The 27,368-nt window shown below is 38.5% G+C and overlaps 1 protein-coding gene across 3 annotated transcripts in view; it reads left to right on the plus strand.

Annotated features, from left to right (window-relative positions):
- Positions 1–27,368, plus strand: part of NAALADL2 (N-acetylated alpha-linked acidic dipeptidase like 2) — an 860,785-nt gene that overhangs the window by 820,696 nt on the left and 12,721 nt on the right. For all 3 annotated transcript variants that reach the window (XM_088452339.1, XM_088452338.1, XM_088452340.1), the window contains one exon: positions 9,256–9,451. In XM_088452339.1, coding sequence (XP_088308465.1) covers positions 9,256–9,451 — 196 coding nt within the window. The remainder of the gene's footprint in view (positions 1–9,255; positions 9,452–27,368) is intronic.

The following is a 27,368-nucleotide window of genomic DNA, read 5'->3' on the forward strand; positions in this document are numbered from 1 at the left end:
ATAACAATAGGTACCCTATGCTGTCAATTATATGTCCTTGATACACAACAGTGTCATGCGATGATGACCTCTACCTCACAGTTTTTGGAACTCTGGCACAAAAGCTTAGGTCACCTTGGATATGGCATTGTCCAGTAACTCTTAGATGGTATGGGTACAGGTATGTCCATGACTGATACTGAAGATCCTAATTCTACCCCCTAACCCTAACCCTCCCTTAGGGGTGCCTAACCCTAACCTTCCCCCCAAGTGCTTAACCCTAATCCCCCCTCTAAGTGCCTAAACCTAACCCCCCATTCCCCACCGCCTAAACCTAAGTCCCCTGGGGGGGTGCCTAACCCTTACCTCCCCCCAGGGGTGCCTAACCCTAACCCCCCTTCCCCTAGCCAAAACCTAACCCTCCCGCGGGGGTGCCTAACCCTATTTCCCCCCGGGAGCCCTAAACCTAACCCTCCCCACCCCTGTCCACACCCGGTTTACCTTCGTTCGGTATGCCGGGCGTCGGTCTTCCGGCGTATGGTTAATGACAAGCGTCGAGTTTTCGACGCCTGTCATTAAATGCCGGGATTAGAGAGTCTGGAAGCTGGCGGTCGGCATTTAGACCATCGGCTTCCTGACTACATCCCGTTTGCATGATATGAGTCAGATGCTGCATAGGTGTATGCAGTTGTGGACAGCTGCGATGGCTGAGGTGCACATCTTAGTACAAGTTCCAGCCGCAGTGGCATTAGCATATTTTAGCACTAGAAAAAACGCAGCTGCAGCACCATTAGCTTGCAACTCTGAAAAGAGCAGAGAACAGTTGCTAACACCACAATATAGGAATTTGGTAAAGATTACATATTATTGGAAAGATCTACGGTCAGTGGGCTGCATTGTTGGATATTGCTCCACTTTTCATATTTTCATAGTTTATTATAGGGGTATTTTAAGCTATATTTTAAATACTAGATAGAGAGAATATTAGGAGAGTTGGGGGGAGTACGTTATGTTTCCTCTGATGAGAAAACATACAAAATATTTATTAAGCATCACATATTTAAAGTTTACTGAAATATAATTGAGATACATTTATAGGATGAGTAGTTTCATGGCACTTCTTCCTAACTTCTATACTAGTCATTCTTTATCTCACAGACGGATAAGCTATAACTGCATGAGAAATACTGTAGTGAGTAGTTAATGCATCCCATGATGCAGATCACACAAGAAGATTGCTTAGGGCCAATCTCATTAATATACTTACTTCTTCTTTTACACCAAGTTATGTAATTGTGCTGCAGGTAAATAGGTCAGATAAAACTGCTGGTGTCTACAACACATCACTTAAAAGGAGTTAACACTTTCAGTACTTGCTGGGGAAGCTGTGCAAGATTTGTATTCCAATTACATTTTTAACCTGTATTCTAGTTTGAAATGTTTGTAAGTAGCAATGAAAATGGTCATTTTAAAACTGAAGATTTATAGTTGATATACAAACTGGCACTATTCAACTCTCTCTCACTCTTTCTATCTATCTATCTATCTATCTATCTATCTATCTATATATATATATATATATATATATATATATATACACACACAGTGCACGGTATATATTTTTTTTTAACATGTGCGCAGTTAAGACAATTTAAGAAACAACCTTGACTGTAATAGAGCCACAAATTTAGTATTGGTGTTGAATGTGATATCTTTGCTCAGTTACATTGTAGTGCAATTAGTCACACTTATGATTGTAAGATGAACTCATCCAGTCACCTTCATTAAACCACTGTAATTGTAAAGATGTAAATGTAAATTATCATATCCCCAAAAAACTATTTTGTTTGTCAATTCCACTTTCTGTCACATTGATATGGCTTAATGAATTTGTACATGATTACACAGCAAATTCTGGAGAGGCTTGGTATGATTGGGCAATGGTTTGGGTGGACAACAGGCATTAACTATTTTAGTGCTGATTGCCTAGCACAATAATAATCTGGGGTTGGTTGACAAATATAGCACTGGCCCATAGTAATAGAGTAGTGGCCCATCTCTATGATGATAGTTACACATGTGTTATGTGTCTGGCTGTATACCAGTGTAACCTATGGTTCTCCAGCTATTTTGGAACAGTTCCAGCTTGACTTCTGGCAAGCTATGCTGTGCTTTGTAGTTCAACAATACTGAAGGACCAGAGGCACTAATAAAGTTAAAGTGTTATTGACTGAAAGTTAACCGGCCACGCAGTTTATATTCTAGCCAGGCTGCTTCACCTGTGTAACTCCTGTGAAGCGGTGCAGAGAGCAGAGCCCATCCAACTGGGAAGCTTGTATTGCTATACAAAGGGCCATATTCAATTAGACGCGCAAAGTCCGAATCCGCGGAAAAGTATCGCTGATGACGTTATATTTCGCCAGGCAGAAAGTTTCTGCTGTATTAATTCCGAAGACTTTTCGCATATGCGAAAAGTCAATGCAATGTAATAGGTGGAAAAGTTTTGCCTATGAATAGCAGACGGATAAGAGTGCAGAATTGCAGTTTTGGGGTGCAAACTTCGGGAAACCCCCCTGCACCATTGGGACAGTCCCCCAAAGATAAACAGTGTTAAAAAATATTTAAAAAATACCCCAAAAAAAGAATTTTCATTTTGGGGGTGAAAACATTCAAAGTTGGGGGACAAACTTAAAAACTAGCAAAATAGACTTCTGGGGGGTCCCCAAGTATGGGGCAGGTGTTTTTATGATTGCAGGTGCTTGCGGAAGGTGGATTTTTAACTTATTTTAAAGCTTCACTTTAGCAACTAAAAAATATGCTAGCCCCCATTTTCAAGCGCCCCAAATTTTCTGGGAGTAGTTATTTTCACAAAAAAATACTGCTTAATGCTATTCTTCACCACTTGTGTTAATGCGCTAATTTGCACCAATTGACACAACTTAAGTACCCCAAATACATTCATTAGGGCTAATCGGGGGCATCTATAGTGATCCCCAATGTTAGTGCATCTTTTGAGGGGTGTCAGGCTGAGTTCCCCATTCTTGACAGAACTTTTCACCTGTTTCAGTTTTGCCGGGTGCCATTTTCGCATCCTTTCTAATTGAATACGGTGAATAGTGGGAGCCCGCATAATACTTTTCCGTATGCAAAACACGTGATGTAGGCAAAAAGTCTGGCAGGCAAAAAAGTATCACGGGTGCGAAACTAATTGAATACAGCCCAAAGTCTCTGACTATATATGAAGAAAAACTGCATTAAAAAAATGGATCTATTGTTTTTTTTCTCTTGACATTGCTACATTATTTCATAGACCAAACTAGGGTTACCAAAATACTCAGAGAGCTCAAAGAATATCATTTCTGTAATAAGCAATAGAGATCCAGTTCAAAGATACAGTATAGGAGGACTATTTATCATGAACTGTTCCTTCATGGTGAAATTTAATACTTTTTTATCGCTACTTATCTTGGCAATAAATAAACCTCTTATTGCCAATTCTTAAAAACAATTTTCTAGGGCAGTTCAGCAATACTCAGCTGCCAAGGTAATGCTTGCCAGGAATGGTAAGGGTTAATCTACCACTGAGTCAAGCTACAATAGTTTTAGTGTATTTGCGCATGTGTGAGGTAGCTTGGTAGATTTGGGATTTAATTTCCACTGAAGTGTAAAAAATGTGTTAAAAATGTAAAAAAAGAAAATCAAAACTTATTAAAAACATAGTTTTGCCTCCGGAAAAGTATCACGCTCGTCCCCGCTATTCGCCATATTCAATTGCAAAGGACGCGAGAACGCATCCCGGCGAAACTCAAACAGGTGAAAAATTCTGTCAGATTTGTGGAAATCAGCCTGACACCCCCTAAAAGATGCACTGACATGGGGATCAGTATGGATACCCCTGAATAGCCCCGCTGAAGGTATTTGGGATACTAAAATAGTCTCAATAGATGCTATTTAGCGCATTTGCATATGGGGTGAAGAATAGCATTTAGCAATATTTTTAGTTCAAAATAACTAGTCAAGCAAATTTGGGGTACCTGAAAATGGGGGCTAGCAATTTTAGAAGTTGATAAATTGAATTTTTTTAAATCATAGGAAATTCACCTGCCACAAACACTTACAAAGGAAAAAACACCTGGGACATACTTAGGTACCCCCCTGGAGTCTATTTTGCTAGTTTTTATGTTTGTCCTCCAACTTTGCACTTTTTTGCCCCCAAAACAAAAGTACTTTTTGGGGTGTTCTAATGGTTTTTTTTTTTTACTTTTTTTGACACAGTTTACCTTTGGGAGACTGTCCTAACACTGTACAGGGGTTCCCGCAACTTTGTACCCTTAAACTGCACTTTTTTCCGCCTCCTTTCAGAGGCAAATCTTTTCCACCTATCTGAATGCATTGACTTTCCGTTTAGGTGAAAAGTCGAAGCAATTGAATTGGTCGGAAAGTTTCCGATAGGCAAAATTACGTCATTGGCGAGAACTTTTTGCTGAGAACGGCTTTTTGCTGCCAATTGAATATGGCCCATTGATGGAAATCATTTAAAAAAAATTCATAATATAGACATTTAGAATGTCGACACTAATATCAAATGGTTCTGAATATTGACACTCAAACTGTTGACAATTTCATTCATATTATCAACATGCAACATTTTGACATTCTATATATCGACATGTTGAAAATGTTAATATGTTCAAAGTGTCAACATTATGCATGTCTACATCAAGAGCAGATCAGCATTTAGGGTTTGGGTTAGACATTAGCACTGTCAGCATGTTGAACATGTCAACAGTATATCAGTATTGACATAACAAATGTCAACATGAGAACCGTCAACATTCACAATGTCCACATTCAGACCATGGACCTGATTCAGATCTGCTTGCTAGGATGCGATCGTTCGTTGCTGGATGATATTTGCATTCTGCACATGCGTATGCATCGCAATGCGTGTGCGTGAACCACTGCAAAAGATCGGGAAGCGCTCACTCGCCCAGCATAGAAGCATAGACAGCCCAGTTGAATGAGTGACAGGAGAGGCCATTTGTGGGTGGTAACAGGGGCAGACCACTAGAAACAGGGGGAGTGCAGGTACGAACACAGGCGTGCCTGTGTGTTTCAAGGCCATTTCATAGGCGTGCATAATTAATAGGCAATATCATTGTACAAATCACCTGGTTGTATTTCACACTGAAGTGATTACAGTGCTTGCAGCCAGGTATAGTCAACCTCAAGCTCTGCGAGGACATCTGATGGTGTTCGATGTACCAATGTTTTCATGTACTTTCAGGAGATGACGTGCACAGGTGGGCATCTTATGAATGGCTGGTGGGCATCTGCATACACAAAGTGATCGCACACCAAGACATAATGGGCGTGCTAATGCCTTGCCGTTGCGATCACCTGCCTTGCTGGGCGTGTGCTGGATTTGCATACGCTGGGAGCGAGCGATCGCATCTAGCAAGCAGGTCTGAATCAGGTCCCATGTCCACATTCAGATCATGTCCACATTCTCGTTACGACATGGTGAATATCATCATTATTATGACTGTCGATCTTGCATACCACACCCGTATAAATACTTTACTATAAAGTACAGATGTGCACTGACCACTGTGTTTTGATTTGGATCTGGATTCCTCTTCATGCTTTGGTTTTGGTATTGCAAAACCACTCCAAAGTGTTGTGGTTTGGATCTGGATTTTTTTTTTTTAGTTTTATAAAACCGCTAAAATCATGTAATTTTTGCAATCCAAAACCCGAAATTCGGATTAAAGATCCGAATTCCGAACCACTGGGAGATGAGAACTGCAACTCTGATTTATTTAGATCTGCACAGGAGATTAGAACCGTGACTCAGATCTGTCCGGATTCACTCAATCCGGGTGGATCCGTATTACTGGAGAATGAACCGCACAACTCTACTATAAAGAGTTCATTTCTAAAAATCTGTTATTGCCATTGAAATTGTTCAGAACAGTATTGTAGTATTCTAGTATGGCACAAGAGGACTTTATCATCATATGGGTAATGTGCTTGGGTAAGGTGGCCTCTACTGATGTGTTTTATGCCTCTTGGGAGAAATAATAAAGAATTTTATTATGGGAGCACTAAGCCCTAAATTGTGTGTGTAGTAGGGAAAATTAAAGAAATTAATCACCACAGGTTAATTTAAATGGTCATATTGTGGCAAGATGTAACCAAGACACAGAACAGATGATGCTGTATGCAAGCCATTCAGGAAAGAATTTCAGCCTAGCAGATGGTGGGATTGTGTCCACTTGAACTTAATTTTGCTGCCACTTACCAACAGTAATCCTCATCATTATAGACTATTATCCAAGTGGACTAAGGTCAGCCATTGCCATGGTTCCTAAGCTCTGTCTATGTAAACAGTAATGCTATAAAGACACAGGTTGTAGAAGTTAAAGTAAAGTATGATTATTTATAGCTTTATAAACAGTACAGTGCAGTAAGCAAGCTGATGTTATTACAGGTACAGTGATTAACAGGAAAACAGAATGCACTAGATTGTCATAGAGAGCACAAAACTTCCTAACAGTTAATATTTGCAGTTAGCCTTGAAGACTTACAGTATCTTAAATCTAAATGCTTATCTAAAAATAGTGACTCCAGATAACAAGAGTTGGGATAAAATTAAGGTCCAAATAATTTTTTCATGAATCATTAAACTAATTATCGTTAATATAGTGGCAGGCAAGAAAAAGAACAGTAAAACACAACAATAATATGCATGTAAATCAATTCAACTCTCCTGAGAAACATGCCCAGATGGGCTGTGTCATTTCCTGGCAGGGACCATTTGGCCTATAATTGCATAAATGAGAGTGCACCCATCTAAAACATCTAAGTAATCAACTAAAAACTTCCATTGTTATTATTATTATTATCGTTTATTTATATGGCGCCACAAGTGTTCCGCAGCACCTTACAAAGTACATAAACAAATAATTTGTCAACGGACTTACAGTAAAAAAATAGGACAAGGACATGGATAATATACATTGATACATAAGTGACCATAACCCCTAGATATGCAACAGAGCGTAAGCAACCAAGTGTTAGGTGCCATGGTGGGGGGTAAGAAGAAGGTGAAAGTAAAGTAAGGAGAAGCACAAGAGGGTAGAGGCCCTGCTCATGAGAGCTTACATTCTAAAGGGGAGGGGCAGACAAACAGGTGAGACACAGATGGGGTAAACGAAGGAAGGAGCATGTTGCAGCAAGTTAGGATGGGAGCTGGAAGGCTTTGATGAAGTAGTGGGTCTTGAGAGCCGTTTGAAGGATTGTAAAGAGGAGGAGAGTCTGATAGGGAGAGGGAGAGAGTTCCAAAGGTTGGAAGCAGCAGGGGCAAAATCTTGGAGGCGGGAGTGGGAGGAAGTAATCAGTTGGCATGAGAGGCGGTGTGCATTTGTTGAGCTTCAGGGCCGACTAGACACACCCACCAATGCATTTGCAAAATATCGCTCGTCAATAGAAAAAACTTTGACACTCTTACAGGAAACACCAGATTTTAAGTCTAAACTGTTAACCCTTAAACCAACATCAGCCACTGTAAGCAGCATAGAGTGTCTGTTCACAGATCTTACTACCAAGGCACAGATACAATGTTTCTTATGTGACATTTTTTGTTATTTTATTTGTTACAATTCTTCAATATCAGTTTGATTTCATAACCTGTATACATTTTCTCTATGTCCTGTAGTGTTGTTTATAAAATTCTCAAAATTATTTTTAATCATTTCCACAAAAGATAGCAATATAACATGAAAGGTGTTGTGTATTGGTGGTACTATATTAGGCTGTATTAGGTGTATTGGTGGTATTAAATGGCTGATGATATTGCCCAAATAAGGCATGAAAGTCACAAATACTGTCATTTGTGTTGGAAGTATCATAACCAAACAATTTTTTTGTAAAATAATACATACAGTATACTAATTTAATGGAATGCATATCAAGCATTTGAGATAGATATAGTTGATAAGTTATCAAAAGCAACCAATCAGCTTTTAACTGTCATTTTAAAGACTGTGCTAGATAACTGATAGTAAAGGTGCATACACACGTAACGATTTTGCAACAAACAATTTTCTGTTAGATTTTCCCTTGAAAAAGTGAACGATTTTTTAAAGTGTAATGAACGATTTTTACAACGATGAATGAAAAATGTTCCTTGCCTTAATGAAAATCGTTATGTTGGACAGTCTGAAATGGATGATGAACTACAAACTACAAATGGGAGTGCGCTTGAACAATTATCGTTCATCGTTATAACTCAGAAACTGAACGATTTTTTTAACGATAGCGACGTCGTTAATGACAAATCGTTCAATAAATTGTTACGTGTGTATGCACCTTTAGAAGTCAATTGGTTGCTTTGGACAATTTCCACACTTTATCTCTCTCCAATGCTTCATACACCTCATAGTCTACAGAAGAGAAATAAACATCAACACGGAAATGCTGTAAGCCTCATACAGTAACTGACTCCTGCTGTCCTACTCAATGTACACGCCATTTCGATCAATGATAAACATCAGATCAGATCGATTGTCACTGCTTATTACAGTTTTCGCATTTAGAACAGATAATTAGCAGATTAAAGTACATATATTATTTATCCTTTATACAGATACATTGATTTCAGTTCCTAGCAATGTATTAAAATCTGAGTTTCTGCAGATCTCAAGCTCCAAGGACTTTTCCATTAAATAGAATATTAGTCTGGACACATATACGAATGTGTCTGTCAAGCTGACTATTAACTGTACTTGTATTTACTGTACTTTTTAAAACTTAACTTCATTGTTTAGGTACAAAATCTGTGTTACCTTTATGCAGATCCTACTTCCTGCCTTATACTGAAGTCATTTTCACCAATAAATAAAACTGTTTAATATACAGTGAACTATCATGTTAAGATAATTTATAGGTGTATTTCTTTTACAATGTTTCCATTTTGTTATTGGTGTAAATTCAACAATTTTATCACTTGATGTGCTACTCCATGTAATTCAGATCTCATAAAAATGCTCTTCTCTCATATTTTCTGAGCAGCAATGAAGCATTTCTGTTACAAAATATGAATAAATCAATCTATTTCCCTGGATAGGAGAATGCTATTTGTGAATATGAGATATACTGCAAAATATTAGCTTTAAAATAAATCTGTTAAACAGAATGTCATATGATTATGCAGAATGAAGCATTAATAGCATTTTACTGTATTATTTACTGTATGCTATAATCTGTGTTTAGGAGATGCCCTGTCTACTGGTTTAATGGAAATGGCCAGACTTTTAAGAGAAACTGCACAATTGTTCCAGTCTAATGAAATGCGTCCAGCAAATGACCCCAAAGAGAGGGATCCAACTAGAGTCAGAATGTTAAATGATATTCTTCAAAATATGGAAAAGAATTTTCTGATTAATTCCTCCCCACCAGGATTTTTCAGGTAAGTGTACAATCTAAAACATGATTTCTATGCGAATGGACTGAATTATGTAAACCCCTTGCCATTGTAAAGGATAGAACTATTTCACATCACTGAGAAATGTTGATCAAGGCAAGTTCAACTTTGACACAAAATACTTAATAATAATAATAATAATAATAATAATAATATTAAGTCAATAAACTGAGGGCCTGATTCAGATGCGCTCGCAAGCGGGTCGATGGTGGCCCAGTGCGCATGCACACGACGGAGCCATCTCCGTCGTGCGCATGCGCGAGACCCGGATAGCGACAGGCAAACAGTCGCTCCGGGTCTCGTACCAAAGGGGGTGTGCTGTCGATGTTGAGTGAAAGCACGCCTCCTTTGGTGGGTGGGTTGGGGGCGTGGCTGCTGAGACTGAGGCGTTTCCAAGGGAATGCCAACCGTCTGGGGCCGGCCCCACTGACATCACAAGTGATGTCAGTGGGAATGCTTTCAGCTCTGACAGCTACTCTGTCACTTCTTCTTGGATTGTTCAAGGAGGAAATGTCTGTGACTGCATTTATTTAACTGTGATTTGCAGTATTCAAATGCTAAAGCAACTAATTGCTTACTGTCTATTTTTATGACACAGAGACTGGCCATTTGTGCCATTAGATAGCAAAGTGTATCAATACTGAGGCATTAAATTGTTATTACAACTGGTGTACTTTTCATACGGGGTTACTTTTATTTATTATTAGTCAATCTGCCATACTCTCTAATTGTCCTTTTTTGCATTACGAAGACCAAATGGACAGTATTATGATGTTAAAATCATCCTTAGAGGGATGATGAAGGTAATCTTTTGCTTTCACCCCAAATGTGGTCAGGTAAGGATAAAAGTTTAGCACCTAGCAATAAGTCTACATCTGGGTACATTATTTCAGGTAATACTTTATACAAACAAAGAAGCAATACTAGTGTCAATGGTCAGGAAGCAAAGGAAAGTGGTGCATCCTTCAGTATTAGCAAAGAGATCAATGGAAAACAATGTGGTAATGAACAGATACACACTAAACATTTTAATATTGTTTGTAATTCTAAGAAAATATGATCTCTTGAATCATAGAGAGGATATATACATGTCTAACCCCTTCTAAGAGGACTTACCAAGTTAAGGCTGAAAAGGTTATTGTCATACATGGAGTGAGCATCCACTATGAATAATAAACATTTTTTTCCCTGTTATAATATAAGCTCACTAAAGGATGTTTATTTCATGCACATTTGTACTTTTCAACTTAATAGCACCAGTTGCATTTTGGTATTGCTTTTCAAAATGGCTGATTTGTATGTCAGCCATTTTGCCAGCCAGTCTAAAATAATCATCAACATAAGTTCCATTACTGTGCTGACCAAATCCTGTTATGGCTTATTCTGTGACTATTCTCCTCTATCTCCACAAAATTAAATGATGTTCTACATTTCTTGGTTAACTTACACCATGGAAGACTTTGAAGTTTACATAAAGTCCTTATTTTTTCCTTTCCCACTGATGAAAAGAGGAATTGGTTGAAGTCTTCAACTGAGCCACAGTAAATGTTGCTGTTTATCTTTACAAAAAAGGAAATGGTCTATGACGGCTTTCTTAGAATAAAATCGTGTTAGCATTGAAACTACTTGCTGTTTTTACTTCATATGGTAAATAAAATGAAATTGACATTATAACATGCTTTGAGATCCAAGCCCTTCAGAAAATGTTTTTATAAACTGTTGACCCTTATACTTAATATATGCTTATGGCAACTAATTCTACAGATGTTAATCTGTGTAATCCTACCATTGCCTCATAACAACAAGAACAATAAAAACATGATAATCACAATTTCACCCTTCCTGCAGAATTGTAAGTTCGGTTGGTAATGTATTGCTGTGCATGACTGATATAGCAACATGATATTTTGATCTAACCTACTGTATAGCTATTATCTCAATATTATATTTTATTGTTGGTAGAATTATGTCTTAAATCATAACATGGGTTAGTAGAAAGGAATATGAAAAATATTATGAAATATCATGTCATTTGGGTGTGGCCAAGTGTGGAAACTAATGGAAATATGTTAGGTTGAAGGCACAGCTACCTAAATATGCTCATATCTTTCATAGTGGTATAATGTAAAACTATATCTATCATATAATTTCAACTGAGTGCACAGTTATGCTAAGAAGAGTTTAGATGTTGCTGTCCCTATAAAGTATTAATGTATTTTCAACCTACACATTTTATGGTGTCCATTGCAGAATGACCTTGTACTCCAATTGTTTTGTCTAGAGTAAGAATAATTTTCAAATGCCGTTTTCTTACAATTAACAGTCTAATATTAATATTAATTAAACCAACATTAATCTTAATCTAGGATTCAAAAAAGCTTTTGGTCTACTATTATATCAGAATGCATGATTACTTCTGTTCTTATCATTGTAGAGTAGTATATATTCTCTTTTTTGATTCATGAGATATTGATTGTTCATAATCATAGCAATAGCTCAAAATGACAAACTTGATAAATAATAGAGAGAAAAGACATTCTAAATCTTCACTAGAAGTCGATTTTCAAAATTCAAACACCCTATGGGTACTTAAGCTCAGCTCAGAGGACCAATGACTATATTTTAAAAATGAAACATTCTAGAAGGTTATACTGTGAGTCTTGATGCTTCTATTTAACTTGTGAAAGCCATCATTTTCAATCCTGATTTTCATTCAATAATGTTTACATTTGATATGGTCTATAAATACTGAAATTTACTGTATATGGTAATAAGGTAGAGCATACAGAAAAATCAAGCCTTTTGATTTAATTGTTTTTTTATAATACGGTGTTATTTACACAGCTTCAACTATACTTAAACATGGTGAAATAATAATAAAAACAAATATTTATAATATAAATGATAACTTTCTATTGGATTTATTCAGATCTGATTAAATATTGGCCAAGTAGAGATTGAATACAAAAATTGACTATCTCTGACATTGTTCTCAAATTTTTGCCAATCACAGATGTGTAAGTAATCTCTAAGCAACTTATTAATAGAAACAAAAGAACAATAAATCAGAACAACAACAACAACATACAGTACTAGCAGATGAAATATGAGCTCTACTGTAGCTGAGTTTAAATGTCAGCAAAAAAATACAGAAAAAAAGGATTTGTCCCCCAGCACACTGTAGCAAAATCAAAAATACTTAAATCCTACATGATAATAGAGATTCAGAGGTATTAGTTACATACATTTGCAAATATATGAATAAGCGCCAGGCCAATCGTCAAGGCTCCTCTATACTGGCATCCCTAACATGAAGGGGTTCACGTCCGAGAAGCAAGGCACCCCAAAAAATTCCAGCCAAGGACCATCCCCAGGGCATCACACAAAAAGGGGAAAAAAGGTGATAGTGAAGTGTAAACGATAGATGTGTAAAGATAAATAAATAAGTGTTAATGAAATGTGAAAGAATTAAAATGACAAATAATATGCAAACAATAAGTGAAGTGATAAAAATATTCTATGTGAAATAAGTGGTGATGCCATGAGAAAGGCCCAGCTAGAACAATCCCGGGGGCCCCACTCCCACATGCTCACCCCAAAATAATTATTGCTACATAATAGTAGCACCCACTCTGGGTCATATAATTACAAATTAGTGTACTGCATGATAACAGCACATGTATGAGCTGAAAGCAAACTTACCTTGGTGGTACCCCAAAAAACCTCCACATGGCACTATAAGGATCAGCACCTCCTAGTAATGCTGACTACCTTCATGCCTCTCCAAACTGCATATTTTTTGTTTGCATGTCAGCAAAAAGAGTAAACATTCACCACATTCACCACACTTCACACATCAGTTTTGTAAAGAGCAAAGTTAAAAATATGTGATGACTGGGGATTCATGGTGAGTTTAATTTTTACACTGTATTTCATCTGTAAGCACAGACATGCTTGTTCCTGATGTTAAATTTTAGAAAATATTTTAATAAAGTTAAAACTTGTTGGGTATATGAATTAGGGCCTTATTCAGAGATTTACGCTAATGCATTTGCAACTACTATCTCTTGTGGAATGCAATTACAAAAATGTGCTCATGTCTTCCAAAGCTTACCCAAGCATAGGGATGCCCACTGCTGCCTTCTCATATCTGTTTAATGACATATATCAAAAAACATAAAAATTGAGAACACCGATGCTGATTGGGCTGCCATTCAGCTTCTGAGTTAATTGGCATATAGTTAGGATTGTGCTTTTACATATAACCTACCATTTGCTTGGTAGAATGCTCAGGTTACTTGGTATGCAATATTCTAGTGACTGGCCAATTGTTATATTATATTTGGTACTAGGTTTAATACATTGAGCATTTCTTGGCAACTTGTGCTGTAGTGAAATTTTCTGACAATCTGGCCACCAGTGCAAACCATGAAAAAACTCCCATCCACATGTGAATTGAGATGTGTGTGGACCCCTGTGATTTAGTTTTGGGGTTAAATCTTCATCGTATTTTAGTTTTGACAAAACTACCCTCAAATGTTCTGGTTTTTGTTTTCTTTAAAACTGAAAAAAATACCTAAAATAATGTAATCTGGACCTGTATATATAGCACATCTATGAAACATAGTGGTGGTATTGCAGGGGTAAACAGAATGGCAATTTAATAAACTATGTAATCCTATAGAATGTTTTAATTAATCAAGAACTAGATCAGAGGCCCAACACCAGCACAGGGAAATGGAGATCGAATAATTAGTGGAAGCCGGGTAAAAAAATTTGATTGATAGTGTTATAGTACTATTAGTAATAATTCAATCAAGAAAAGTAAATTGGAGACATGGAACCAACTAATCCAAACAGAAAATCACAGGCCTCAGGTCAGTAAAAGTAATTCAAAGCAGAGTAATAGGCTAGTCGAAGTCAATAATTGATAATTATATGATTATATGATTTGATGATACTACTCTGTATCTATGAAGCTGCATGAAATGGGGCCTTTATGCTTGAGTGAGATTCTGCTGATGGACGGCCTTGCAAGATACAAGAGAACATGAATGCCCCAGTAAAGTATAGTAATATATGCTGCCTGTCAAACACACACAATCTTGGCAAAGCCAATAATGAATAAGTGATGCACAATGGGATTGTCCTTGAGCCCTTCCAACCACCCTTATTTTGTATATTAAAAAGTATATGCACAGTTTTACAAACTAATCACTTCAATGACAGGGACAGCCACTCTTGTGGTTAAAGTGCTTGGTTTGTTTGATCCTTCAAAAACCAAGCTACCAATGGGCTTAAGGAAGCTAATAGAGTTGTTAATCATTGTCACAGTTGTAAGATGTCATTACCATCCTCATCATCACCCTCATCACTGTTTTTATTATCATCATCATCATCATACAAAATTGGCTCATCCACACTGGAATCCACCAATACAGAGGTCTATGTACTTTGCTATAATTGGTGACTAAGGTTTTCCTCAGAGAATTTGTAGTTCATTTTGATGAACATCAGTTTTTCCCCATTTTTTGGAAGTAGACTTCTATGACGATCACTCACAAAGTTCCCAGCTGTACTAAACACTTTTCTGAGTACACGCTGGATGCTTGAAAGTTAAGTAAAACAAAACTAGTTTGTACAAGAGGGCTCTAAATAGTCTTTTTTCCTCCCAGTATTCAAAAGGAAGGTGTGAAATGCTAATTTGAACATTATTAATAAAATAATTCTCTACCATTCTATTAATGCTTGCTGTATCAATATGAGTTATGGTAATTGTGGGCAATTCTTTTAATCCTCACCAGATGTCATAATGGCATTTTACTCTGGTACGGTGAGTTGATTCATTATCATCACTAGTGAATCTCTTGGAAAAGGTCTGTATTTTCTTGGCAGCAGAATTTGCAGGAGAAATTAAAGCAAGAGAAGTCATCCTGTAATGTGCCACTTGACCTGACAACTTGCTTGTCAGGAGCTCTTTGCATTTCTTAAGATGTGTCAGTTGGAAATAAATACATTACATATAATATAAACTTAGGATCAAGCATGGTTGCCAAAATGTAGTGATCGAATTGCAAGATGTTGCAAACCCTTTGGTCTTGATGAAACAAAAAACAATCTTGATCCAACATACAGTACTTAGCATAATCACTTAATTTAATCTCCTTCAGTTTCTCTAGATGATTTTTAAGTAGTTTAATTAAGGGAATCACTTGACTCAGGCTGGTAGTACCTGAACTAACTTCAATAGTTACTATTTCAAATGATTTCAGTAGCTGGCATAAATTGGAGAGTATTCTCCACTATGCTGGACTTCCTCTCTTTATCTCATGGTTTGATATATATACTTGTTTGGCTTGTTGCTATTCCAGTCGCTGAAGCATATAGAGGGTGGGATTCCTCCTGGCAAATTACACTGTTTTTGCAGGTGCTGCAATCTTCTCAATCTGGTTGCTGAATAACGAAAATGCCCAGAATTTTTTTGGCCCTCAGTCAGTATCTTGCACTCTCCTGTCAGTTTTTAAGAAGTTCTGAACCACCAAGTTTATTGTGTGCAAAACATGGTACGTGTTAAAAATCCCAGAGTTATAATGCTCATACAATTACTTGCATTATCAGATATGACAAATCCTCAGGATAGTCCTAGCAGACTAAACAATTTTTCTATCCTATCCCAGATTGACACTGGTATGCCAATTAGTGAAATCAGTGACACAGAGAGTAGCCTGCCTGTAAAAGAGCTAGCATTGTATGTTAGATACTGCTGCAGCTCAAGGCGATACACCACCCAGTGGGCTTTCTCAGTTATGTAATCTTTAGTTTGACAAGTACTACTTGTTCACATATCTGTAGTTTGGTGGATACTTGGTACAATGGCATTTTCTTGGTCAAGAATACCTTTTTTATAATGTCCCAGTACAGGTGAGGAACTGCTGTTTTGGTAAAATGGAAACAAGATGTTATTTGGCAGCAGGGTCACATGCCCTCAACTAATTGTATAAAACCAGATGAATTTATTATGGATATTGTATTCAGATTTAATGCCAAGATAGCCATTATGGTTTCAGTGAGCCACTGTGCAACAGGATTGCGGCTATCATACTTGGTTACTTGGCTCCTCTTGCAAATGCTTGTTTCACAGTCAATTGTTGCTTGAAACTTCTAGTTTTCTTGGTCCCCTTCTATGATGAAGATTCACCCCCTGCAGCAGCAACCCTAGCTACAATTATTCTTCTTGGGAATCCTGGATAAGGGAAGTCAGCTAGCCTTTTTAAATTGGATATAGGAGGACTACCTCTGATCATTAACGAGAAGGTTGATGATGAAGGTGTTGAATGCTTGTGCTAGGATCTATCAATGCTTCTGGTAGCTGATTCTGGACTGCTTGTTTTTATTTTACAGTATCTTTTAGATTAGATTAGATTTAATAAATAATTTGCATGAACTCGTTGCAAATTACTTAAAAAGGAGGAGTTGACTAGATGGTTAACATTTCTAAATCTACTTTCTTTGGCCTTACAAATGGTACAGCTTTTTGTGGTGGTGTTTTCTTTATGATTGTGAAATACTGTTTACATTTAAGGTACCCTTTACACCATCTTGCCCCTTGACCTCCTTTAGTAGATGTTGAAGAAGTTCTATGAATGGCAGGACTACTACTGGGTTGTTCTTGCTCTTCTATCAACTAGTTCATGATTGTTTTTATTTTTTACACCAGTACAGGAGTAATGCTACTGTACTTGAACTTAACTGTCACCACACCAAGTGAACATACAATGAGATAGGGAAAGGAGAGACTGTCACCTTTACCATGCAGTTTTATTAAAAGACTGGATATTATTTGTTACATTCGCAAAAACAAAATGTTTTATTTTAATGATTTTTGGTGTGCAGATGATTGAGATATGACAACACCCACTAAGTATAGGAATATACTCTGCATCTCAAAAATACATTATATAAAATTTTAAATTCGTATAAAATACTGGCAACATTTTAACACACCAGGATAAGAAAATTACTTCTTTGTAATAATTATTTTGGGATATAGATGATGAGAATATCACTGTGCACAGTAAGTAAAGTACAATTTGCTGCATCTCAAAAACACAGAATATTAATTTATAAATTGGTTTATAAAAGACTGACAATTTTTTACACACCAGAATAAAATGTGACAGTGCAGTACAGTTCAATTTCCATGATCAATATAACCAAATGTATAATATAATCTTTATCACCACAGATACTGTACTGTCAAATGCAAAATAAGTTTTCAATCAATTTTAATATTTAAGTGTTTTGTGACTGTTCCATCAACATCTGGGTTGGTAGAGCTTTTCCCAGCCTTACTACCCATACAGCCCTTTGTTGCATTTTTGGTTCCCATATGATTAATTACTTTAAGTGTCTGATAGACTATGTGGCCAGAGCTATAATTTTGAAGTATAACCCACTTTTAAACAAACTTTTTGCAGTATAGGATTGATTTTTCATTATGACAGTGCAAAGTTACAACTTTTGCTCAAACTCAATAAGAACTTTATAGAAGTGGAGATTTGATTTTGTTAACAGCCCAATTCATGTCACTCTGCTTTGTCCTTTGCAGATTTTATTCTTTATTTTATCATTTTAGAAGATAAAGTCTTCTCTCATTTTAAACTGTAATTGTTACTAGAAAAAAATGAAGCAAAAAAGTTGATAGAGGAGATCTATTTAAGGAAAATAATAAAATTACAAACAGAACAAAATAATTTGTCTAACTGGCTGTTTCCTGAATGGAAATAAGTAAAAGCTGATATGCCCTTTCACACCTTGGAAAATAATAATAATAATAATAATAATAATAATAATAATAATAATAATAATAAAATAAGTGTGCAGACATCGACGAAATGGGGCTGATGCAACATTAAACATACGCATGTATTGTTCATGTTTTTACACTGCACATGCACCAAAATTGAGTGTATGCAATTTTGGGTCATGCAAAGTCGTTCTATTTTCAAGCTTATCTATATTTACAATTTAAGAATTATAACTGGTCTGTAAATGGGCATTTTCTTGTGGCCAAGTAAGCTAATTATGTCAACCCAACTGCAGGCTATACAGATTTGAACATATTAATCCTGTTTCCAAGCGTATACATTTGAGACAGTGACACCATAAAATGTGCACAACTTTAGATTCAAGAGAATATACATATATATTCATGCATAACATATGGCCAATATCTATTCAAATCTGTGTCAAAAGCAATCTGCCCATACAGTTTCTTGAATTTCTGCTGTCCAGTTTAGGATAAAATCATCAGTAATACTGTAACCAACAGGTCTTTGGAATATAAATAAATCCTATTTTGTACAACCCATTTGCATTCATATCTTTATTAACTCTTTCCCTGGCTAGAACCTAAAAAAACTGCCTGAGAAAGCAACCAGGAGCCATGAAACACTTCCAAATTTTAAGTGAGAAATTTATTTTAATATGCTTTATCCATTTTATCTTAATACTGTTTTTAAATATTTTTATGTGATTATTTATCAACTATTGTCTGCACTAATGAAAATGATTTTAGTCTATTTTTATTCATTTGTACATGACAATAGTTTGATGTATTAAAATTCCATTAGCATATTTAATAAAATTATATTGATTATTATATTTTTGGTCATTCCTTAGTTGCTTACTGCAGCTTACATCTATATTTTGTGAGTAAGAGGTTTTGGACAATATTTATTATGAGGGGTGACAGTATCCTAAACAGTTCCATAATGCTGCTTGGCTCTTATATATGTAGAGTAAAGAACTCTATTAACATATGTGTGTCACACATACCTTTTTATAGGCCATTACCCTTCTCAGCTCTGGAGAAACATACTTCTTTCTAGAATTATTTTGTGCTTCATTTCAAAATCCATTTGGATTAGATCAAATAGAAAATAGTCTGAAAAAAATGTTATCAGTGTAGCAAATAGTTTAAGATTTATGCTGAGTAATATGATCTTGATAAAGTAAGGAAAAAAACTAACTGCTGCTCTCATCTTCTTCAGGTAGTATAGTGATGTGGAATTTATGTGAGAAATTTGATTTCCTTAAATATCATCAAGGGTGTAAAGGTACAGGAGGTTTAAATTAAAGGTCTTGTGATATTCAAATGTGATTTGGGCCAGAACTTTAATTTAAAGAGGAATTAGAAACTGTCTCACCTACAGTAACAGTATACTTATTTAGAGCTGTTCGAATGCTCTCAGCCAATTATATGTAAATCTTTGGAAAAAGAGGTTTTGTGTCTTGTTTTGATTGATTTGAATTCTAGGAGTATCTTTGTGAGCCTCTCTGTGTTTTTTTAGGATAGAGCTCACTCAGATGCTTTTTACTCTGATTACACATTTATTTTGTTCCAATAATATGATTTTCAATGATATAGGAGTATTGCTCCTCCCTCTTCTACTGTCACTGCTTTATTCGTGTTCCCATTATGCTCCCACTTTTGCCAGTGGCCCTTTTTGTCTTCCCACCTTAGGGAACTGGGTCATTAAGTGTTTTATTGTCACTTATGAACTCATCTTATTTCACTGTTTAACCAGATTGGTTTTGCTTTTGAAATGATTGTGCCCCTTTAAAACATCAGACAGACTTGTCATTGACTTGCCAATGCCTATATCATGCAGGCTATTACATTTACCCTATAGTATTATATCTAGGAACAACTCTCTAAAACCTGGGACTGTCTATTGAATTTAGGGACTGTTGACAACTATTACTCTGGAAGGCTTCATGTTGTTTTTTGTTTTTAATGACAAGCTTATGTATAGAAGAACAATTGTACCCAAAAAATAAGAAAAGCAAACTGTGTGGCTATTATTTTGGGATACAAAACAGAACAGAATGTATTGGCAAAGCTTTGAAGTTATTTGCATAAAATAACCCTGGCTGGAATTAGAACTGTTATTATGTTCGAAATGATCCTTATGTGAACAAATGTCTGTTTATGAATCTCTTTATGGGGATTCTGCAGCAATGTGTACCAAATCTGTTTCACTAGTAAAGTCTCAGCGGATCTGTCATAGTCATGTCACGTTTCTATATTTAGTAAATATCTTGTCTTTCAGGAAGCTGGTACAGAAGCTAGCAAAGAATGGTTTTCACGTAGGTTAAAAATTAGCTAATTTTCACCCAAAGAAAACATGGAACTTTTACTGCTACAACAGTGGAATTGTTAACTTTTCTAAATATTCTTTACTTTCAATTCTTTAAAATAATTACTGATGTCAAACATTTTTTACTGTGGTATGATTCAATGAATTAAAAATTAAACTATGTACATCTATAAACTAAATATGCTTTGAGTGAATGCAGAGGCTCATAGATCTATTCAGACCTATGTAGTTGATATGATGAAGACTATGTGAAATTTGTACTGTTAGAACATTTTATTTGTACTTGATTCAGAGTTATACATAATTGCAGTTAAAAGATAACAGAACCAAGCACTAGTTGAGAAAGCATATAGACATAGACAAACTTAAGATCAATTGCACTTGCTTTCCCTACCTTAATCTTGCAAGTGGGATCTCCATTAAATGCGTCAGCCGCATGGGCTCCAGTGCTTGTATTCTTCCTGGTGTCCACAAGTGCCGCATGGCTCTCCATGATGCTTAGTGACGTCAGATGTCTCTATCGCTCTTTGTTGGTGCTTCTCTAAGTACTGCTGTGCTCATTTCATTGCATTTTAGACCATTAAAGGTCCTTTAACAAGGATTAGGCTGGTTAGCATTAGCTGCTTTATATAGTAAAATTTTATTCTCCAAACAGGAAGTCCTCAAAAAAGCACTATTGACTTGTTTTCTGAGTCTCCATTTTAAATGTAAAAATATGTTGCAAAAAATTATATATAATGACTTTCTAATCCTCTCTCAATGTTTGGATAATCAGTCTTGATAGTAGTGTAAAGGAGAGGTGTGTCTGTATAGTTGCATGATGTAATTCAGAGCGGAAGATTGATTGAGAGGTATTTTATTGCAGTTGATTTATGCATTTGTAAATAAATACAGCTATGTCCGTCTGTATTCAGAGTTGGCCATGTCTATACAAGTGCACTTTCCCCATTCTTCAATAGCTGAAATTAGGCACCATCATCATCAGAACGCATTTTCATCAGCCCTAATCTTGATGAAGGAGATACAATGGAAAGCAGTGGTATCTCTGCATATGTCCACGATTCTGTGAACACGCCCACAACACACTCACAGAAAACTTATCCTATGTATGAATACCCCATTGCCTCCAGTAACACACAGTCACAAGTAGTGATGTAGCCTGGATTTGTAGTAAGGGGAGTAAAAGGTAAAATAGGCACAAAAAACACCAAATAGAGCTGCCTTAGTAAAGGACACAAAATGCTTAAATTATGTTAAATAATTGAACATAAGTAGCCTTAATAAAAAAACTTTTATTATGTGAATTTACGAGATATACTAAGTTATGTCATGTAGTATAGATAAATGCATAAATCAAATAGAACCAAATAATATTCAATTTTTTGAATAGCAGCAACTTGCACTTATATTTTTAGCAGATTACTGTAATTAATCAAGTGTAAATACTAGAGATGTTCAGTTCAGTTTTCCTGAAATATGAACACACCCAAATTTAGGGGTTCTGTGTCCCAAATTGGAATCACTTTGGGGTTCAAAGTGGAACAGCGTCCCGGTTCAGGTCTGCTGTGAACTCGGATATAAAAATTTAACTTGGGTTTTGGATTGCATCTAAGTCCCTCCTCGGGCACCATTGCTTGGGAGAAGCATGCACAGATCATGTATTTTTAAGCAGGACATAGGAAAAATGTAATAAAAAATGGCGTGGAGTCACCCTCTAATTCCATCACCAACCCTGGACCTTTTAGTCTGGTCTGGTCATGGAAAATCAGGGGAAAAACTGGCATAGGGTTTCTCCTATTTTCTAGTTAACAGCATCAGGCTGAACCAGCCTGGGTGGTAATGCCACAGCAGGAGGACACACAGTGTGGTGTCCTACTGCCAAACCACTAAACCAGCTCCAAACTGGTAAGCCTAGGGCTGGCAATTTTTGGAAAGTGGGGACTCCAAAAACAAAATGGGGTCCCCTCACCCGAGCATTAACTAGACATAAGTATTAATATTGTTCTTTCCAGGGGAACTACAGGTATCAGACAGCCTGCCCTTTTGCAATTTAGAACTACAATTATCAGCACACTAGTGGCACCTGTATCCCCACTGTAAATAAAATATTAAACAAAACAAAATATACACACAACAAATGTTGTACATCTTTATTAAACATTCATTCATTTACTTACTTATTCACTCTCCTGCACTCACACTACATACAGTACTTACCTACTCTCTGAAAGAGGTTGGTCCTTTTCTCCAGTAGAAATCCTATGTCTTGGTAAACTTACAAACTGTCACATACCCACAGATAGGCCCCTGCCACCCGAAATGACTTAAGGTAATTCCTGGTCAGCTCCATTAACTATAATGGAGCAGCCATTACCATGGCAGCAGGCACTCTCAGCCAATCAGTGGCTGCTGCAGTCAGCTAATCAGCAGCCGCTGCCATGGTAATGTCTACTCCAATATAGTCAATTGTAAATGTGTGTTTACAGTAGGGGTGAGCGGGTTCGGATTTCTGAAATCCGAACCCCCCCAAACCCCCCCGATCCGAGTCCGATCCGAATCAGGCTCAACTTTTCCCGCCTGACTCGGATCTGAAATCAAGGCAAAACGTCATCATCCCGCCTTCCGAGTCTCGCGGGTTTTGGATCCTATATAAGGTACCCGCGTCGGCGCCATTTTCTCACTCGGCTGTGGACAGTGAAGAGGGAGGGTGGGAGTTAGGGCTGTGTAGTGTAGTGTAGTGTAGTGCTGCTGTTGTCCACTACTTCAAAGTCCATAGGGGCTGGCTGTGTTGTGCTGTGCTGCTGTTGTTAATAGGGGCTGTGTCCACTACTTCAAAGTCCATAGGGGCTGGCTGGACTGTGTTGTGCAGTCAGTTCTCCATAGGGGCTGTGTCCACTCCAAAGTCCTGTGCAGTGTCCCAGTCCTAAAGGGGTGCTGTAGTGTTGTCCAGGGGGTGCTCTGTCCATCAGGGGTGCTCCCCCAAGTGCTAAAAAAATAATATATTTTCTGTGTTTGTGAATTGTGTGCGCAGTAGCCGCATCTGCATCAACAAAGTAGTGCCAAGCGTGCGCCTGTGTCATAAGTAAAGGGCCGGCTGGCTTGACCGTTAAAGGGTGCTGTAACCCCCGAAAAGTACACTCCAGTCCAAAGCAAAAAAAAATAATTTTCTGTGTTTGTGAATTGTGTGCGCAGTAGCCGCACGTGCATCAACAAAGTAGTGCCAAGCGTGCGCCTGTGTCATAAGTAAAGGGCCGGCTGGCTTGACCGTTAAAGGGTGCTGTAACCCCCAAAGTACACTCCAGTCCAAACCAAAAAAAAAATTATTTTCTGTGTTTGTGAATTGTGTGCGCAGTAGCCGCACATGCATCAACAAAGTAGTGCCAAGCGTGCGCCTGTGTCATAAGTAAAGGGCCGGCTGGCTTGACCGTTAAAGGGTGCTGTAACCCCCGAAAGTACACTCCAATCCAAACCAAAAAAAAATTATTCTCTGTGTTTGTGAATTGTGTGCGCAGTAGCCGCACGTGCATCAACAAAGTAGTGCCAAGCGTGCGCCTGTGTCATAAGTAAAGGGCTGGCTGGCTTGACCGTTAAGGGTGCTGCCACCCCCGAAAGTACACTCCAGTCCAAACCAAAAAAAAAATTATTTTCTGTGTTTAGCCGCACGTATATATCAAATCGATATAACATAAATGGAGGACCAAACTTTCTCCGATAAAAATAAAATAGAGAAAGATCAAGAACCACTTCCTCCTAGTGCTGAAGCTGCTGCCACTAGTCATGACATAGACGATAACATGCCATCAACGTCGTCTGCCAAGGCCGATGCCCAATGTCATAGTAGAGGGCACATACAATCCCAAATGGCAAAGTTCAGGAAAATGACCTTGAAAAAGACATTTAAATCAGCTGAAGAGAAACGTAAACTTGCCAATATGCCATTTATGACACGGAGTGGCAATGAACGGCTAAGGTCGATCCCTAGTATGTTCATGACTAGTGGTTCAGCTTCACATGACGATGGAAGCCCTCCTCCCACTAAAAAAATCAAAAGAGTTAAGCTGGCAAAAGCACAGCGAAGAACTGTGCTTTCTAAGAAGATATCACAAATCCGCAAGGAGAGTCCAAGTGTGGTGGTGGTTGCGATGCCTGACCTTCCCAGCACTGGACGGGAAGAGGTGGCTCTTTCCACCATTTGCACGCCCCCTGCAATTGCTGAAAGGAGCACCCACAGTCCACTTGCTGATATGCAAATTGAAGATGTCACTGTTGAAGTACAACAGGATGAGGATACTGGTGTAGCTGGCGCTGAGGAGGAAGTTGGCGAGGAGGATTCTGATGGTGATGTGGTTTGTTTAAATCAGGCTCCGGGGGAGACAGTTGTTGTCCGTGGGATGAAAAAGCCCATCACGGTCATGCCTGGGCAGAAGACCAAACATTCCACCTCTTTGGTCTGGCAATATTTCTATCCAAATCCGGACAACAACTGTCTTGCCATATGTACCATATGTAAAGGTGAAATAAGTAGGGGTAGGGACGTCAACCACCTAGGAACATCCTCCCTTATACGGCACCTGCAGCGCGTTCATAAAAAGTTACTGTCAAGTTCAGAAACTTTGGCTAAGACCGTAAGCAGCCCAGGGACACCTAAATCCCGTTGTCCTGTTGTATCCAAGCGCCTGCAAACCACACCGTCAACTCCCTCCTCATCAATTTCCTCCTTAGTCAGGATCGGAAGTAGTCCTGCAGGCCATGTCACTGGCATGACTGACTCTCCTATCCGGGATTCCTCTGGAGGATCCTGCATTGCTACACCTACTGCTGCCGCTGCTGCTGTTGCTGCTGCTGGGAGTCGTTCATCATCCCAGAGAGGAAGTAGGAACACCACTACTTTTACTAAACAATTGACCCTCCAACAGTCCTTAGCGAGGAGGATGAAGTACGACAGCAGTCATCCTGAAGCAAAACGTATAACTGAGGCCTTGACTGCTATATTGGTGTTAGACGTGCGTCCGGTATCCGCCATTAGTGCAGTGGGATTTAGACAATTGATGGAGGTAGTGTGTCCCCGGTTCCAAATCCCATCTAGATTCCACTTCACTAGTCAGGCGATACCAAGACTGTACAGAAACGTCAGAAAAAGTGTCCTCAGTGTCCTGAAAAATGCCGTTGTACACAATGTCCACTTAACCACGGACATGTGGACAAGTGGAACAGGGCAGACTAAGGACTATATGACTGTGACAGCCCACTGGGTAGATGTATCACCTTACGCAGCAACAGCAGCAGCGTCACCAGTAGCAGCATCTCAGAAACGCCAGCTCGTTACAAGGCAGGCTACGCTGTGTATCACCGGTTTCAGTAAGAGGCACACCACCGACAACCTCTTAGAGAAACTGAGGGAAATCATCGCCCAGTGGCTTACCCCACTTAGACTCTCCTGGGGATTTGTGATATCTGACAACGCCACCAATATTGTGCGGGCATTACATCTGGGCAAATTCCAGCACGTCCCATGTTTTGCTCACACAATAAACTTGGTGGTGCAGAATTTTCTGAAAAGCGACAGGGGCGTGCAGGAGACGCTTTGGGTGGCCCGAAAAATTTCTGGCCACTTTCGCCATTCAGCGACTGCGTGCCGAAGACTGGAGCGCCAGCAAACACTCTTGAACCTGCCCCGCCATCACCTGAAGCAAGAGGTTGTGACGCGGTGGAACTCAACCCTCTATATGCTTCAGAGGATGGAGGAGCAGCAAAAGGCCATACAAGCCTATACATCCACCTATGACATAGGCAAAGGAGGGGGTATGCACCTGACTCAAGCGCAGTGGAGAATGATTTCCGTGTTGTGCAAGGTTCTCCAGCCCTTCGAACTTGCCACACGTGAAGTCAGTTCAGACACAGCCAGCTTGAGTCAGGTCATTCCCCTCATCAGGCTTTTGCAGAAGCAGCTGGAGAAAGTGAAGGAGGAGCTAAGACGGAGCGATTCCGCTCGGCATGTGGGACTTGTGGATGAAGCCCTTCATTCGCTTTGCCAGGATTCCAGGGTGGTCAATCTGTTGAAATCAGACCACTACATTTTGGCCACCGTGCTTGATCCTAGGTTTAAAGCCTATGAGGTGTCTCTCTTTCCGGCCGACACAAGCCTGCAGAGGTGCAAAGACCTGCTGGTGAACACACTGTCAGCTGAAGCGGAACGTGACACGTCAACGGCTCCTTCTTCATTTTCTCCCGCAACTGGGGCTGCCAGGAAAAAACTTAGGTATCCTAAGCAACCCGCTGGCGGTGATGCAGGGCAGGCAGGACCAAGTTTGGACATCTGGTCCGGACTGAAGGACCTGGCAACAATTTCTGACATGTCTACTGTCACTGCATATGATACTGTCACCATTGACAGAATGGTGGAGGATTACATCGGTGACAGCATCCAAGTAGGCATGTCAGACAGTCCATACCTGTACTGGCAGGAAAAAGAGGCAATTTGGAGGCCCCTGTACAAGCTGGCTCTATTTTACCTGAGTTGCCCCCCCTCCAGTGTGTACTCCGAAAGAGTGTTTAGTGCAGCCGGGAACCTTGTCAGCGAAAGGCGTAGGAGGTTGCTTCCACAGAATGTGGAGAAGATGATGTTCATCAAAATGAATTATCAGCTCTTCCAGGGAGACCAGCCTCCAGAAGGTACAGAGGGACCTGTGGTGGTGGATTCAAGTGGGGACGAGTTAATACTTTGTGAGGATGAGGATGTA

Source organism: Taudactylus pleione, unplaced genomic scaffold (assembly GCF_031769625.1).
Source record: "Taudactylus pleione unplaced genomic scaffold, aTauple2 ptg000037l, whole genome shotgun sequence".
In the NCBI taxonomy this organism is placed as follows: Eukaryota; Metazoa; Chordata; class Amphibia; order Anura; family Myobatrachidae; genus Taudactylus; species Taudactylus pleione.